Source organism: the organism of the source record quoted next, unplaced genomic scaffold, assembly GCF_019419815.1.
Source record: "Pyrus x bretschneideri cultivar Hongxiangsu unplaced genomic scaffold, Pyrus_bretschneideri_v1 Contig61, whole genome shotgun sequence".
NCBI lineage: Eukaryota > Viridiplantae > Streptophyta > Magnoliopsida > Rosales > Rosaceae > Pyrus > Pyrus x bretschneideri.
In genome coordinates this window covers 1,926,022-1,942,796 of record NW_025999800.1, presented here as the reverse complement: position 1 = coordinate 1,942,796, position 16,775 = coordinate 1,926,022, and the positions used below count along the sequence as shown (strand labels likewise).

Sequence of the window (16,775 nt, the reverse complement as noted above, 5' to 3'; positions counted from 1 at the left end):
GAGTGCAAAAATCACTCCGTTCTTAGAGCCAAGAGTTTAAATTTTCCTTTTTCCCTTTCTTTACAGGAAAAGGAGGACATTTTGAGGGGGATTTGTCCAAAGGATAAAAGCGAACTTTAACGAGAAGCTCTTGATACTGTTGGCTTTAACGAAAAATCATATTTTTACACTAAAAAATCAATGCTGGTACTATTCACTTTACCTTTTATTTTGTCCATATCTTAAAAATTTAAAGTTTTCAAGTCATTTTTATCAGTTTTTCTAAAGATAAATACTTTGAGGATGCCATTTTTAGACTATCATTTCCAAAATAAAACTTGCATGAAAAAGAAAAGAATTAACTTGGCTCCTCAATGGTTGAAGAAGACTCTCCTCAATTCATTTTGTGCTCGATTTATGAAATTTGGGACTTATGATTAGAGTCGATAATATTATATTATTTTATAAAGATCATCCTTAAATAAATTAATAAAATATGAAATCATTTAGTATCAAACTATACAAAAATAGATTGACAGATTCAATGAAAGTATTATGAACTGTCCATTTATTTTCTATGACTGATTGACTAAACGACAATAGTTTTGATTTTTTGTAGAGATAAACTTTACAAAGGAATTTATAAAATAAATAGTTACAATCTTAAACACGACGTTCTGTAAATCGAATACAAAATAAATTGAGGAGCTTAAGGATCCAATCTCCTCTAAAAAGTTTCGAAATTTGGATGCCTTAGATCCTCTGATGCATTATTGACACAGTGTTTACGGGAATTTATATCATACAACTGACATAGTTCTCTTTCTATATATTTCAGTCACGTGATCTCTTGATCAGAGCAATGTTATTCTTTTAATTCATACTAGCATATGGGCACACACAAAGTGTGGGAGAGATTTTTTTATTTTTGTCTTTGAAATAGAAGAGAGATGAAGAGAGATAAAGAATGTGGGAGCGGGAATTTTTTTTTTTTTTACTTTTTTTAATTTAAGATATGTTAGGATTATATGGAGGTGAGGCTTTAAAAAACAAAAAAAATTGGTTGTGTGAAATTACATTTCTACCTCATATTTCTTATTCATGTTCTGTTTTAATTAGAGGGTTAAACTGGTAATTTCATAGGATTTTGGTTGACAATCAGTTTTTTATTAATTAATATAGAATTTTAATTAACAATAAATATTTTATTAATTAGTAAAGATTCAACAAATAAAGAGAGTTTAAATCCAAGACCCAATAGATTAGATACAAAAGTACTACTTATGATCAAGAACCAAGAGGGCTGGAGTGCGTTCAGCTGGACTGTAGTTTGGGCGGAGCCCAACTTACTTTCTTATAGTCATACATTTTAAGCCCACAAAGAAAAAGCCCATTCGATTATATGTTCGTCTCCTTCTTCTTCCCCCTTGTTATTGCTTTTCTTCAATCCTCCCTTTGATTTCTCCAGTCGGCGCCACCTCCTTCCTCAGGTACTTCTCTACGTCCTTGTATTTATATACGCTTTTGATTTTTTGCTTTTGCTTCTGCTGCTGTTAAATGTGATGGGTTTGTTTTATTCAGTTTTTATTGTATGAGTGGTGGGTTGCAGATGTAAATGGAAGCTTGGTTTTTTGGTGGGTTGGCTCTCAAATTCCAAAGGGTAAAAGGTTTTTTCTTCTTCAGCTAATTCATACATACTGCACTAATTCAGGGGTTATGAGTGCCAAGCAGATGAAAGTAAGTACCTTTATAAATATATATATATATATATATATATATATTTGTGTGTGTGTGTGTGTATGTGCATACGTATATGTACGTGTGTGTATCTGCTAAACCTTAGGAAACTCAAATGCCAATACTCTAGGGCTCGTTTGGTGCCTAAGATTGGATTGGATTGCATTCTGAGGGGGGATAAATAATAATTTCGTATTTCTCTGAAGCTACACGAATAGGCACATCAAGAAGAAACAGTGACAGAGGCGCAGCTGCTCCAGGGCAATAAGGAGTCGATCTGCTCCTACTCACTCAGATGGATAGTGTTTTTGAACTGCTGCCAAATCAAGGTCACAGATCCCACTAAGCTTTTGTCTGAATCTTCACGGAACAAGAAGCGGTTCACCGAGGGATAACGCCTAGATAGGTGGGGGAAATGCAACCACAAAGCATGGATTATGGTCCGACTCATTGATCTCATTCACCATACATGGGATATAGTTATGCTAAACAGTCCAATCCTAGGCACCAGAAAAAACCCTATATAATGTAGGTAAAGTAGAAAAAACCTATATTGTTGACCTGACCCTCTCTTGGTCTTTCCTAATTTTCTTATATAGCGTTTGGTTTGCAGGAAAAGTTGAACTTTCATGGAAAAAGTATGGAGATTTAGGTATTGTTTTCTGCACAGAGGGCCAACCCAAATCATCAAAGCACTGCGCATGTTCCCAATCTGCCACTTTTCATCACCAAAGGTGTGTCCAACTAACAAAACCCAGGAAAATTTCCCGAAAATTTTTGACCGAGAAAGAAGTGAACTCATTCTCAATCATCAAGTTGTGCATTCCACTTTATTGAAATGCTCTTCTGATTTGATTGCACTGAGATTCTTCTTGTGGTGTGCCGGACAACGCAATTATTTTCACAACAAGATTGTGATTGATCACATGGTTGGTGTCATCAAGCGCATGATGGAACAATACAGAACAGTTCAATTGATAATTAGGGAACTAGAGAGCATGGGGTGTGTTGTAAAATCTCAAACGTTCTTACTCTTGTTGAGGATTTATTGGCGTGGCGAACTGTATACAATGGTCTTTGAGGCTTTTGAGTTAATGGGTACTTATGGTTTTATTCCAAACACATTTGCTCGTAACATAATCATTGATGCGTTGTTCAAAATTGGGCATGGGGATTTAGCTATTAAGTTTCTGAAAGAAACCCGAAGGCCAAATTTTTTGACTTATAACATTGCACTGTGTAATTTATGTAATCTCAAGGATTTATGTCACATTCGAGATGTGTTGAGAATGATGTTGCGGCAGGGATATCACCCAAAAGTTGAGACTTTTGAGATGATTTTGAGCTGTTTTTGCAAAATGGATAATATAGTGGAGGCGCATCAAGTGTTGGGCCTACTGATTACTTTGGGCAACGTTGTGTCTGTAAATGTTTGGAGCATGTTGATGAATGGGTTTTGTCGATTGCAGAGACCTGATGCGGCTGGTCAGTTATTGGAGAAGATGGTTGAGACTGGTTCTTCTCCTAGTATTGTAACGTACACGACTTTAATCAGAGGATTTTTAAAATCTAATATGGTTAGTGAAGCATTCAATATTCTAAATATTATTGAATCTAAAGGATATGCCCCTGACCTCGTTCTTTGTAATGTGTTAATAGACTCCTTTGCCAAGGCTGGGAGGTGTGATGATGCCATCAATGTTTTTGTTAGCATGCGATCACGAAACTTGGCTCCTGATTCTTGTACTGTCTCTTCATTGTTATCCACCATATGTTTGTCTAGGAGGTTTCATCTGTTACCCAAGTTGGTTCGTGGACTTGTCATAGAAGCTGACTTATTGCTATGCAACTCACTTCTCTGTTATTTTTGTAAGGCTGGGTTTCCATCTCTTGCCGTGAAGTATTACAATGATATGCTTGATAGAGGTCTTATACCAGATAAGTATACTTTCGTTGGATTGGTAGATGGGTTGTGTAAGGCAAGAAGAGTTGACGAAGCAGTTGATGTGTACCAAGGGATTCTCCGTAGTTTCCCTGGACAGGATGCTTACATTCATACTGTGGTCATGGATGGGCTTATAAAGGTTGGTAAGTTTAATGCGGCCATTAGAGTGTTTAGAAAAGCAGTTGCAGAGGGGTTCACACTTGATGTTGTCGCATACACAGTTGCCATTATTGGGCTCTTTATGGGTGGTAGAGCTGGAGAGGCTTGGTCACTCTATCGCCAGATGAAGGAGGTCAGCTTGGCTCCTACTGCACATACATACAATGTAATGGTTTCTGGTTTCGTTAAAGAAAGAGATCTTAATATGGTTAATTTAATGCTACAAGAGATGATAGAAGCAAGAGTAGAACTGGGCTCCAATACTTTCTTGAGATTATCAAAATTCCTCTGTAGACCATATCATTCTGATTCAGTTATTGAACTATGGATTGAGATGAGAAGTTTGGGTTTGATATCTTCCAAGGTAGTACAAGAATTACTTTCCGACGAAGTAGCTGAAGGCGTGAAAGTAGATGATGGCCTCGTTGCATTTTTAGGCGTTAGTTCAGAAACTGGCTTATCTGTGGAGACATCTGGCTCTGAAGACGTTTATGATGTGGCTGCTTCAATGGGTTGAGATTTATAATGGTTGAGATCTGCCTCTTCAATGTCTTCTCTTGGAATTGATGATTTAAATGGTATTTCAGCTAGCATGCTAAAGGTAATTCCGTAACTTTAATTTCTATCCTGTGTAATTGGTTGTCTTTGAATTGCCTTTGGCCCTTGGGATTAATTCTTAAAACATTAAATTTGAGTTTAAGAATTTCTTTTGGATATTTGGTTCATTGGTAGCTTTGATTATTCCAAACATGAGCTTGTTCCTCACTCCAAAAACACTTGTTTTTTTCAATTATTACTTATTAGGAACACAAGTTAGAATTGAACAGACAGGAACACAAGGTAGAATTGAACAGACATATTAGTCTAACAAATAAAAGGGAAACTTGTTTGATAGTTTTTGTTTTTGTTTTTTTTTTGTTTTTCCAAATGGGAAACATGTTTTTTAATAATTCGGGGAAAAGGTGCCATATCTTATAATTTTACAAATTTATAACTTTTAAGAATGATACGTCTCACTGATCTTGCACAATTTATTGGACTAAATAAGGGAAGGGGCAAAACTCAAGACTTTGTTTTCCATTCTTCACTTGTTTCAGTTCATGCTTCATCTCACTAATTGCTTTCCGCCACTGCGGTAAAGCGCCATCTGCATGCTTCATCTCACTACGATTCACTGTATGTTTGTCTCTGGCAGCTAGCTTCTATATTTATCGGAGTTGCCTAGTGTGGGTGCCATCCATTTATACTTCTCAAGATATGTACCTGGTCAACCATCCTACAAACCATCACTGGTTTGCCCAGTTTATTAAATTGTGAATTTAATCATCATATTTCTGCAGAATTTCTGAAGGTGTGTTCTAATCATCACCTTATTTCCATATTTTGAAGTATGCTCTTCCCTAGATGAATATTGATATGTATTTGTCAGTCATGTACATGGTAGTTATTGTGGGGTTATGGCTGCTCAATGATAATGCGAGGAAACAGGGTTATCCGTTAGACTTTGGTTACCATTTAGGTTGTTTGGATGAATTATGAAATGTTCATAGGGGAACAAAAGAAAAATAAAAACTTTACGCTGTCAAAGTGAGGTTGCGGCTTTTCGAATCTGGCAAATTTGGATTTTAGCTGAAGTTTACAAGTGTACCTAGCAGTACAAATTAAAATAAATTCATCTGCTCTTTTCTTCTCATTTCTTCCTCTTATCATTTGTCACATTTCTTAGCTAGCACTTTATGTTGTGGGGGATTGTGCATCTGCAACAAGTACGAAATGACAGGCAAAACCAAGAATTTCGCAAAGCAACATGCTTGGTGTGGAGAAAAGCTCTATTAGAGGTGCGTATTCTTGTCTGAAACCCTTAAGAGGTTTTTGGTTTTCTGAAACTTATAATGTGATTCTTATCTCGTACTATGTGTAGTTTGGTATATGTTGGCTGACAGAAGAGCCGCAATGCGTCCGTATCTTCACAGGCAGTTGCTTCTGCACTACCATATACGGGGAATCAAAGATAAACCTTCGTTTAACCTCAGAATGGTGCAGTCAAAAAAGAAAACCTCAGAATGGTGAGTGTTCCAGTTGTATTTTGTATTTATAACTCTGCATATGAATATAGTTGAATACTATATTCTCACTGCATATGAATAGAGTAGTGATATGTTGACTTCACGCAACATAGAATTGATTAATCATATGAGACCAAGAGTGTGTCCACAGTTGGTATCGTGTAAATGTACTAAATAATGTAGTAGGCAAATGAAATTATTGGAAGGCTAAGCTGAAAATGCGGTCTCACTCTGCACGACGCATTCTAATTTCATGCATATATAAGAATCTGAAAAATGAGCTGATGCTTTTGATAAAATCATTGCTGACTCTGCAGATGGGGTTTATATCAAAAGATGTTCAACCTACCCGGAATCCAAGTGCCAAAATCTAAATGACGAAGAGTAGGTTCCCCACATTCCTATTAGTCTTGGATGATATGGTACTTAGCGTCCGCGCCAAAGCATTAAGCCAACTCTCGGAAGCTCTGGTGCGTTTGTACACTCTGCCTTCCTTAATATGCAGTCCTCACTATACCGTGTGCATGGTACTGACTTCCTTGTCCTGCTCCTACTGAGCCTCTTGACCCGAGGTCGTGTAATGTAAAACTTGCAGGCTCTTGCTAGAAATTTGTTGATTCTAAATCGAATGAGATTCATTCTCATTTTATCACATAAAAATATTTTCTGGTGTTGCACTTATATCTCAAGCGAGATTGTTTACATGACAGAGCAACCATTGACGTGGTCATCACTGCAGATAGTGTAAGGATCAGTTGCTGCTTTTGAATCTGATGGCATGTAATTCATCGGCGGACGTGGGTTCGCATACACCTATCATTGCCATCACTCCTTGCACTTCTACTTCTACTTAGCACTTGGTTAGTTTCACGTTCGTCTAAGTGTTTGCCTTCGTCCCTATCATTTGTGTGTTAGAATATGAGTATGAGAAGGTGAAGTTTTAGGGACCGGCTATAGGTATTCGATTTGATAGAAAATTCTTGTTAATAAAAGGAATGCCAGTCCTTGATGAAGAAGGATTTCGTATAGCATTGAGAACAGTTCTTATGGGATGAGGAAACGAGTATCTGTTTCCTATAGGGATTTTAATAGGGAATCCTATTTGTTACGGAAAAGACTCTGTATATATATAGTGGGCCTCTCCTCTCACAGAACACATGCTCATCTTGGGACTTACACCTATTGTAAGTCGAGTTCTTGATTTTCTGCGAAAGGGGAGAAGGTCCGCTGAAAGCTTGGTGCCATGGCATCGAGTTCTGGAACCTCTGCAGGTATGCTTCTCTTCTTAATTCTCTCATACATGAACTGGTTAGTTCTTGTTAGATTGGGATTCGTGTTTTAATCTTGGTTAGTGAGTTTACCCTTACATGGCGATCACAATGCCATCGTTCTCATCCCTGTCTTTCGCTTCTGCTGAGCACTGGTTTAATTTCACGTTCCCCATCACGTTTGCCTTTGTTCCTATCATCTCCGATCAACCCCCTGTAACTTTTAATTCTGGTAAGCACTTGGTTATGTTCACGTTTCCTCGTGAGGTTTTCCCTTGTCCCTGTCGTCGCCGATCACAATACCATTGTCTCTATAACCATTAACCTTTGCAAATTTTCATCGAACTCCTCCTTTTCGGGCAAAACAAACTGGACAGTTTTCTTGCTTTTGCCTCCACCCAACTTGCTACTCTTACCAGTAGCTGCCGGGTTGCCCTGGGTGAGAAGAGGGTGGATGTGCAGGAGTCGAAGAAGGAGGGGAAGCCCTGGGTGCGAAGGAGGGAGGAGGAAGAGGGTGGATGTGCAGGAGTCGAAGAGGGAGGGGGAGCACTGGGTGCGGAGGAAGGGAGAAGAACCCAGATTGATGTTTTTTTTTTTTTTTTTTTTTTAATTTTTTAATATCCACTTGGCATCCCGTCATTGTCCACGTAACGTTATGTCATCAATTAATGATTAACTTAATTACAACCTTAACGGATGTATGGATCTATTTAATTTCAAGTATCACTTTGGGATAAAATGGATTCACACAGAACAAATTCACCATGACTGTTGTATCTTCGGTCTAATAGTATAAAGTCATTTATAAATGTTTCAACACAGAATATTCTATTATTAAACTGGGACGACATGTTACAGTAAACTCATTTTTGTTTCATTTAAAAATAAAATAAAAACTGCTCTCTAAAAGGGTCCGAAATTTAAAATTTGGGTCGGGCCATCTGAACGCGGGTTTAAAATATAACAGCAAAGACCTGGGTACTCTTCGGGGTCCATATCGAACACAAAATCTTTAATCTTGAGGTGCATCGTAAAACTTAAGATAAAAGATTCTTCTGTGAAATTCCAAAGCGATCGAGATCAAGCACTCTTTCTCTTTTGTTTCAGGTACAATCTTTAATCTAAGGGTTCTTTGCTTTCTGCTTTCTCAATTGATTCATCTGAGAATTTTTGTGGTAATTTTTCTTCATTTTTAGTCCGTTTTAGTGTGGTTATTCGTTTATTTGATGGGTTCTTAGATGAAGGGAGGGGCAAATTTGATTCTTGCTGCTGCAACTCAGTTACTAAGAATTAGGGTTTCTGGGTTTATTGGAGCTTGGCTGAAATTGGTATCTAAATCTAATTGAGGAATAACAAATTGGGGTTTGATTGTTTCTTGGATAACCTAATATCCTGGAACGAAGGGTTCTTTTCCTCTGTATATGTTTTACTTTCCAGAGGTTTTTCTGAGTTCAATTGACTTTGATTCTGTAGTAAATTATTTGTTTTAGGTCAATAAATAGTTTCATATTTCGCCCTTGTTATAAATGAGTTTGTTTGTTTCTTGGGAGACTGGGACAGTTTAATACTTACCTGTGATTTGATTGCCTTTTTGTTGAGAGAGCTCGTTCTTTTTCCACATATGTTTGCTCTCTGCCATTTCGTTCATCGCTCTCGTGTTTGTGTAGCATAACTTTTGTGTATTTTGATCTTATAGACACAAACATGTCGTCGTATGAGAATGTCGTTGGTGGGAAGCTGAAGCTCAAGGGAAAGGCTCTGGATGTGAAGGCTGCTGGAATGAAGAAGAAAAAGAAGCATAAGAAACATCAAGAACAACCTTCTATTGTAACAGAAACTGAGCTCTCAGCTGGTAAGTTATCCCTTTGATATCAAATTAAAACTGTTTTCTCTTCTAGGTTTGAATATTTTATCCTGTATTTTTCTCATTTTTCATGGTCTTGCAAATTGAGAAAGGTTTGACCGCACGTGAATCTGTAAAAATAAAAACTGTTTTTTGTAACATCAGATTAATTTTTAGTTTAGTAGTATATATTTATCAACTCTGTGTGTGAACAATGGTTCTTTCATCACCAGGACTATCCATTGCTAGACTTGATGGAATTTCAACGACAATGATTTTGTTTTGGAAAAAAAAAAAAGAACAAGAAGACATTGGTTTCGTTGATTTAGTCATTTTTTAGTACTTTATATGCAAGGCAGTACCAATGTCCAATGCTGTTTTCTAAAAAAAAAAAAGTATTGTATTGATGTTTACTTTGGTTCCTCTTTACCATGCCATTTCTGTTTTGAATTTCCCTATTGTCTGAGTTTAGTCATTCAATATGGTATTAGGTGTAGATGAAAGTACAGAAGTAACCAATCCCGATGAGGAAGAAATAAACGATCCTCACAAATCAAGTGAGGAGGGGAAGGCTCCTCACTACGGTGATCTTCTCACACCTGCAGAGAGACGATATATAGAACAGAGAGAGAGAATTGATAATCACAGGCTGGCCAAGACAGCAAACAAGTCCCACCGTGACAGAATTCAAGACTTCAACCAGTATCTGGCAAACATGAGCGAGCATTATGACATTCCTAAAGTCGGGCCAGGCTAACTCGGCGAAGTCTTTGAAAGTGAAAGCCAAAGGATCGAGTCTCGTTTTTCATTTCAAGTCAGTACTATATATATGGGGTCTAATTCATGCGGTCGTCAATTTATGCTTTGTATTCAATGTAGCAGTGTTTGCTTGGATATGAATCGATTCCTAATGACATTTTATTTGAACCTTGCTTTTGTAATTTGTAGTACTCATTTACGTCTTAGGGTTTTCTGAATTCCGTTTGTTCCGCTAAACCTTGGTATGGCTATGTCAATGTCATTGCTTTGCTGAAAAGTGGTAGACTTGCTTTTCTGTTAGCCAGTTTCTAAAGAGTGACTAGGCCTTTTACTTTCTTAGACCATCTTCAAAGGAAATGTCAAATTATAAGAATCATATTACAATTAATGGCTGATGTGGTAATCGGAAGTTTTATATCAAATTTTGTATATCTCCAACCGAATTGTCAAATGTTATTGTCTTATTTAAATATTGCTTCAAATGGTTGTAATTATTAAAAAATGTTGAAAATTGGTTGAAATGTAGTGGAACAAGGGGCTTGTCGTTTAAATTATTTTAAAATAAATTTGACATTGATGTCAAATTTCACTCGTAATCACAAAGTCTTCAAATCCAATCAGCAAATAATACTTCAGTTGGATAGACTTTTGATGTTAAATACGCACAGTGACATTTCGTCTAGAATTTTGACATCTCCCAAGGAGATAGAGCTTAGCAGTTACCATGGTCACTGTCTACGCTCATCGTCGCCATTCGAGAAGGGTTTATTGGATTGGGATACAGGCAGTTCGTTTTACTTTCATCCTTTCTTCTCTTCGCTTGCTTCGTCAACTCGGAGTCTTAAAAATGGGAGATCCAAAGGAGAGAAATGAGAACTGTCGAGCGAACCAAAAACTCGAAATGATGCATACCTTATTGTTTAAATTATTCTGGGTGAAAAATCCCCAAGGGAATGACAGGAATACAATAATTGAAACTATAACTACACATTCCGACTAGAACAAGTGCCACATGAGCAGGGCAAGAGTGGCATCACAAGACCTAACACTGTCGTTCTTCATGCACAACAAAAATAAATCCACGGTAACTCAAACTCTGTTGCCACGCGACTTTATAACAGCCACTCGAACAATCTAAAGCTCATTGTTTTGAGATGTTCAATCATCGGGTTTCATCCTCAAGAGCACGGAAACCACTTGTGAGGTCCTCGTGTAGCTTCTTAAACTTCGCCACAAGAGCTTCTTCCCCTTCTGCCGGATCCTCAAACTTTTGGGACCTGCATGTCACCGGTAAGAGGGTTAGGACCAACAAGATTGAAACGTTTCCTGTTGTAAAAGCGTTGTGATGTTACTTACACTAGCGGTAAAAGAGATCTCCCAAGCGGTGCTTGATTAAGCTGTAACTAATCTTTTGACCATCCATACCAGCTGCTCTCTCTACAGCCTGCATATTGAACGCCGCATAACATCAGATGACCATTTCTCATTCAATTAAAGCCATTTCAAGGTGAACTCAGTTGTTCTTTATATACGATATAAAGCTTAATTGTGGTGAAAAAAATTGTGTATGTGAAGACAACGAATGATAACAACTCTTCTTTTCCTTACACTATGAACACGAGAACAAAAAAAATTCAATCAACCTAGAGACGGATTCTTCAGACATCCAAAGATATTGCTAATGCAAACATCGTAGGTCATAATAATAAAGGAAAGAAATGGACAAACAGTTCACCTGATTGGCCAGATTAAAGTAATGGATGATATTCCGCATCATCCAGACGGACTTGTAGAATGGGCAGAACTTGTCATATCTGTCCACCCATGAAAAACATGTAAAAGATGAGTAACTGTACTGGGCCCAACCAAAATGAAAACAGAAGGAACATATGAATAATTAAAACATATATAGGTCAAAAGAGAGGACTATGGAGCTGGAACTCACGGAGTAAATGCATTCTGAGCAAGATAATCCTCCCTCAAGAGCTTTGCAGTCTCTAAGGTGATCTTATCTCCTTCAGCCAAAGCATCCTTTCCTACAAGCTGCAGTAACCCATGACATCAGTTTATGACAGACAATGTATGTATAAGCTAAAACTTGAATATCTATCACACCAGACATCAATCTGATACGATAGAAAATCTAAAGGTCCCTGTCTTGAATTTTACAGTACCTTATAGTTCAGCTCTATACAAATAACGTACAAAAATGAAACTGTTTCTGTTTTTGGGATTGGAAAACCCTCTAATCCATACTACAAGTAAAGAAAGACGTACTTGGACAATTTCATTGAGATCATCTTCTCGTTGCAAAACCTCACGTGCCTTTGTCCTGATGTTGATAAAATCAGGATCGAATTGATCATAGAAAGACTCTAATGCCTGCAAACAACATACAGAAACAAGTCTAACAATCAGCAAAAAGGAATGAACAATTAATCCCGCTCAGTCAATGGTACCAACAAAGGGGAGCCTTTATTAAATGATGAGGGGTAAAAGTCTATGAACATACCGTTGAGTACTTCGAGTAAGAAATAAGCCAGTTCACAGAGGGGAAATGCTTCCTCTGGGCAAGTTTTTTGTCCAGACCCCAGAAAACCTGGAAAAGAAAAGGTATACTTCCATTGATGAGAATCACAGAAGGTATCAAGAACAACCTCTTATTTGTAATTTCATACATAATAATGAGATTGCAAATATACCTGAACAATGCTAAGGGTTGCAGATGTCACAGGGTCTGAGAAATCTCCTCCTGGAGGAGAAACAGCACCAACAATTGTCACACTGCCATTACGCTCTGGCCCACCAAGACATTTTACTTTACCAGCCCGTTCGTAAAATGATGCTAAACGTGCTGCCAAATAAGCAGGGTATCCACTATCTGCAGGCATTTCAGCCTATATATAAAAGCAAGAGAAATGCCATTAAAGGGATGAATATTATATTTCATGTATAAAAAAGAAAAAAGAGAAAAACTTCCAAAGTAGTTTGTGAAAGAAGAATATGCCACATGACATATTTTGTGTGTGTAAGAAGGTGAGAGAACAAATCAATAAAAATGCATCTTGCACAAAAATAAATTATAAGAGATAGAATTACCAGCCGCCCAGAAATCTCACGCAATGCCTCAGCCCATCGAGATGTTGAATCTGCCATCATGCTGACATTGTAGCCCATATCTCTGAAGTATTCAGCAATAGTGATTCCTGAAAATTTCAGAGACAAAAGGCGAAGAATATGAAAACAACTCCTAAAATAATAGTTTGACTCAGTTCGCCACCCAAAAAGAGTAGCATCAGCAAGGAAGTTGACCTATCTAAGTAAATTTTCCCCGAAAAATTCAATAGAAGAGTTCAATTCTATTTGAGCCATGGCTATGTCTATGCTTTTCCAAGCATATGTAATGGACCATCAAAGGTGGTGAAGTAGAATGAAATCGTACAGATTTATAAAAACAACATATCATCCTCTTGCACCCAAAGTTTTTAATAGATCAGTGGAACCTTAGTGAGACATAGCTTAAAAGGTTTACCAGTATAGATTGAAGCTTCACGAGCGGCCACAGGCATGTTAGAAGTGTTGGCCACAAGGGTTGTGCGCTTCATGACAGATTCTTCACGACCATCAGGCAAAGTCATTGTCAATTGAGGGAAATCCATAAGCACCTGGATCATTGATTAGTTTGAATTGATCACATCCAAGAGGGTCAAAATGTGTAACAAATGATCCGATTATAGAATACATACCTCTGCCATTTCATTTCCACGTTCTCCACAACCAACATAAACCACAGTGTCTGAGTTTGAGTACTGCACTCAAGAAAAACATCTACTATGAGGTCCAGTGCACAAATAACTGTAGGAAATCTCTAATAAACAATGACATATTTTTACCTTTGAAAGAGCTTGACTAATAACCGTTTTTCCACAACCAAAAGCCCCAGGAATGGCACAAGTCCCACCAAGAACAGAGGGGAAAAGGGCATCAAGAACACGCTGAGAAAAAAAATCGTCAGGAACCACTAATCCCAAAAGATAGAAGAATCTATAAAGCAAAAATATAATCACCTGCCCAGTGAGTAGAGGGGTATCAGCAGCAAGCTTTGATGCAACAGGCCTAGGTGTACGTACAGGCCAAGTCTGCAATTATGTAAACCAATTTAAATACAGTTTACAATAATGACCATATCGGTAAGCACAAATACTCTGAAACCAAAAGCCAAAGAGCAAACTATACAGACCTGAAGCATTGTAAATTTCTTTTTTTGTCCTTGAAACTCAAGCTCTAACACAGTATCCTGCAAATGCATATAGGAAGAGTCAACTCTCAAAGTTCAAGAAAATCCATTCATGACTCAAGTAGTGCTTGCTTTATAAAGACAAACGTCTGTATCATGTATATACACGCAAATGTTTACATACTCCTAACATAGTAAAGAAACCATGTTCACAGAATTGTAGTAAATATTTAGTTAAAATGATGATCAGAGAAATGGATACCAAATATTAACAAAGTCATAATCAAACCTTCAATGAATATTGACCAGGTGGTGCGACGTAAGTAACTTTTCCCATAGCATCGGGAGGAAGTGCAACTCGGTGCTCCATCAGACTATTTTCGAAGACCGTCTGCAATGCAAAAGATACACATGCCCAAACTTAAATGCAACTCGAACGAAAATGATCATACTTGAGTAGTACAATATCTTTCAAAAAGTCTTCACAAACCAAGAGTTCGATGCTACGGAACTTACAGCATACAAGTCTCCACCAGTAAGATGATCACCTTCACCTGCCATCCGTGGTTTAAAATTTTCAAAATCAAACGAGCCATATTAAAATCAATTTTTTCTTTCTGCTAAACAGCTATACATAAATTTGATTTAAATTACCAATTTTTTTAGGTTGAAACTCCCAAAGTATATCTTTGTCAAGAGCAGGGACAGATACACCACGTGGGATATAGACATCACCAGAGATCTTTGCAATAGTTTTCAAGGGCCTCTGCCATGATAAAGAAAAAGACAATAAGAAAAGAAGCGAGTAAGCATAAAAAACTGCCCTAATCAATAATTTTTTCTCAAAATTCTTGAGGTTTTGTTTTGACTAAAGATAATACGAAGTATAAACAGAATAGATAAGTTCGTAACACAGTATAGAAAAAAGGATAGCTGCGAAGTAATGTAAACAAACCTGGATTCCGTCAAAAATATTTCCCAATATTCCAGGTCCCAACTCCACTGATAAAGGCTGAAACACCAATATACGAAATATTAGCTGATGTAGTTGAAGCAACAGAAAACAAAGAGGGTAAAACAAGACGTCAAACCCACCTTGCGAGTACGTAGAACTGGATCGTTCACCATCAACCCAGCTGTTTCCTCATAAACTGAAATGGACAGAAAAACTTATGGTTATACCAAAGCCAAACATAAATTAGCTGATTATTTACTTTTCTGAAACGATGGATGCCAAACATGAATAGATATGACTGCAAACAAGATAGGATGAACAAGAAATAACAAGTAACCTTGAATTGTGGCAGAATCTCCTTCTAACCGAATAATTTCACCAATCAAATTATCATGTCCAACACGAACCAACTCGTACATAGCAGCTCCAGCCATGCCATCAGCAACCACGACAGGTCCAGAGACCTGTCAATTATGTATTTGCCAAATCCAATTAGCCAGCCGCAATACACACAAAAATATAAACGTAAAACCAAACCTTGTCGTACGTAAATCAAATCAACAAACCCAATAAAGAGAAGATCGATGTGATTTGCGATTAAAGTAGTGGAAAATTACTAAACTTTTGCTGCTCGAGCAACAAAAAGTACTGAAAAAATTAAACTTTAGCATTTCTTTTCTACTCCGGTTAACCAACCACTCAATTTTGGAAGCAATGCAAATCATATCAGCAAAATTCATCGATCAATTAAACTTATTGATCACAATGAACACGTCAATTCAAGTTCTTGGATCAATTACACACAACTATATCTTTTCAATCAACCTTTATATCTCAATAATTACAAAATTCACAGCAACAGAGCACTGATCCAATCACTTCAATATCAACAGATCGAATTGATATCGAATTCAATAAATCTGATCCGTTCAAATCGAGGGTGGAAGTGGAACGAACCTTGCGGACGTAGCCATACTCACTCTCCTTCTCGGAGTCCTCAAAAGTGGTCAATCGGGCACCGTACACCGCCGGCATTTTGGGCGCAGATCGGGCAGAGATTTTGATATCTGAGGCTCGAAGCTCGACCAAAACTCTAGGGTTCCGACCGAATTGCAGAGACAATTGAGAGAGAGAGTTAAAATTTACAAGAGAGAGTGGAGAGCAGGAAGATAAAGAGGGAAAGCTTTCAAAGGACACGGACTGTTATTATGAGATCGGTATAATTGGCAGATAGAGCACCCAGTGTGATCCCATGCGGATGATTGTATTTACTTAACTGCGCGCGATCTGGTGGGAATCCGCCACGTATTGGGGTCCACAATTTGGAAGATTACTGATGAATCCGGATGCCCTTTTAACTATTCTAGGAATCTATAAATGTACATTGTGTGGTCATAAATTATTTTAAATATTTTTATTTAAAATTAAATACAAAAAGTACATGATAAAAACTGATTATATAATAGATGATGAACGAACACAATTTATTAATCCTTAATATTCTCACCAAAAGATCTCCAATCCCGTTGGATTACTGATGACGTGGTGAAAAGTGAAAATTGCGGAGCTCTACAAGAGGATCCAAAGGTATTTTGCCATGTGCCTGGTGAATGATGTTTCCGCGAAAGTGCTTTCGATTGGTTTTGTAGAGTGGAAAAGGACAAATAATTGGCTTCGGCCATGGTTTCAATGGATTCCGGTTCTTCAAAAAAAAAAAAAAAAAAAAAAAAAAAAAAAAAAAAAAAAACGAAGGACAAATAATTATCAAGGCAAGTAGGCTAAGGATGTGAGGTGGTGTAACTGTCACATGCTACTCCCTGTCTTTAT

General features: G+C 37.4%; 3 protein-coding genes across 13 annotated transcripts; 2 read left to right on the top strand and 1 right to left on the bottom strand.

The window, feature by feature from the left end:
- Positions 1-1,365: 1,365 nt before the first annotated feature.
- LOC103967670 (putative pentatricopeptide repeat-containing protein At1g16830) lies at positions 1,366-7,963 on the top strand. Of its 11 annotated transcripts, none has more exons than XM_048572574.1 (9): positions 1,366-1,469; positions 1,589-1,716; positions 1,923-2,244; positions 2,330-4,421; positions 5,016-5,171; positions 5,547-5,658; positions 5,742-5,886; positions 6,204-6,356; positions 6,597-7,963. In XM_048572574.1, exon 4 carries the CDS (start codon positions 2,346-2,348, stop codon positions 4,335-4,337), a length of 1,992 nt encoding a protein of 663 aa, XP_048428531.1. In that variant the 5' UTR covers positions 1,366-1,469; positions 1,589-1,716; positions 1,923-2,244; positions 2,330-2,345; the 3' UTR covers positions 4,338-4,421; positions 5,016-5,171; positions 5,547-5,658; positions 5,742-5,886; positions 6,204-6,356; positions 6,597-7,963. The 11 variants fall into 11 exon arrangements, with proteins under 11 accessions (XP_048428531.1, XP_048428535.1, XP_048428536.1 ...); XM_048572578.1 differs by lacking the exon at positions 6,597-7,963 and having other exon boundaries at positions 2,330-2,450; positions 3,186-4,421; positions 6,204-6,593; XM_048572579.1 differs by lacking the exons at positions 1,923-2,244; positions 6,597-7,963 and having other exon boundaries at positions 2,330-2,450; positions 3,186-4,421; positions 6,204-6,593.
- A 155-nt stretch (positions 7,964-8,118) lies between these two features.
- LOC103967671 (protein FAM32A-like) lies at positions 8,119-9,938 on the top strand. Its single transcript, XM_009380965.3, has 3 exons — positions 8,119-8,261; positions 8,851-9,006; positions 9,489-9,938. The coding sequence occupies exons 2-3, from the start codon at positions 8,859-8,861 to the stop codon at positions 9,752-9,754; spliced, it is 414 nt and encodes a 137-aa protein (XP_009379240.1). The 5' UTR covers positions 8,119-8,261; positions 8,851-8,858; the 3' UTR covers positions 9,755-9,938.
- Positions 9,939-10,641: 703 nt separating this feature from the next.
- Positions 10,642-16,093, bottom strand: LOC103967672 (V-type proton ATPase catalytic subunit A). Its single transcript, XM_009380967.3, has 20 exons — positions 15,906-16,093; positions 15,286-15,412; positions 15,089-15,144; positions 14,949-15,005; positions 14,648-14,759; positions 14,510-14,547; positions 14,283-14,384; positions 13,997-14,053; positions 13,824-13,895; positions 13,650-13,751; positions 13,503-13,565; positions 13,289-13,421; positions 12,856-12,962; positions 12,459-12,653; positions 12,269-12,355; positions 12,034-12,138; positions 11,702-11,799; positions 11,492-11,570; positions 11,113-11,200; positions 10,642-11,033 (listed from the first exon to the last, which is right to left on the bottom strand). Exons 1-19 carry the CDS (start codon positions 15,981-15,983, stop codon positions 11,114-11,116), a joined length of 1,755 nt encoding a protein of 584 aa, XP_009379242.2. The 5' UTR covers positions 15,984-16,093; the 3' UTR covers positions 10,642-11,033; position 11,113.
- Between the last annotated feature and the right edge of the window lie 682 nt (positions 16,094-16,775).

Coding starts and splice junctions, on each gene's coding strand:
- LOC103967670 (XM_048572574.1), top strand. CDS start 2,346: ATGGAAAAAGTATGGAGATTTAGGTATTGTTTTCTGCACAGAGGGCCA.
- LOC103967671 (XM_009380965.3), top strand. CDS start 8,859: ATGTCGTCGTATGAGAATGTCGTTGGTGGGAAGCTGAAGCTCAAGGGA. Junction 9,007..9,488: donor AGAAACTGAGCTCTCAGCTG/GTAAGTTATCCC, acceptor ATATGGTATTAG/GTGTAGATGAAAGTACAGAA.
- LOC103967672 (XM_009380967.3), bottom strand. CDS start 15,983: ATGCCGGCGGTGTACGGTGCCCGATTGACCACTTTTGAGGACTCCGAG. Junction 12,963..13,288: donor TGAAGCTTCAATCTATACTG/GTAAACCTTTTA, acceptor TGAAATTTTCAG/GAATCACTATTGCTGAATAC. Junction 11,800..12,033: donor ATCTCAATGAAATTGTCCAA/GTACGTCTTTCT, acceptor GGGTTACTGCAG/CTTGTAGGAAAGGATGCTTT.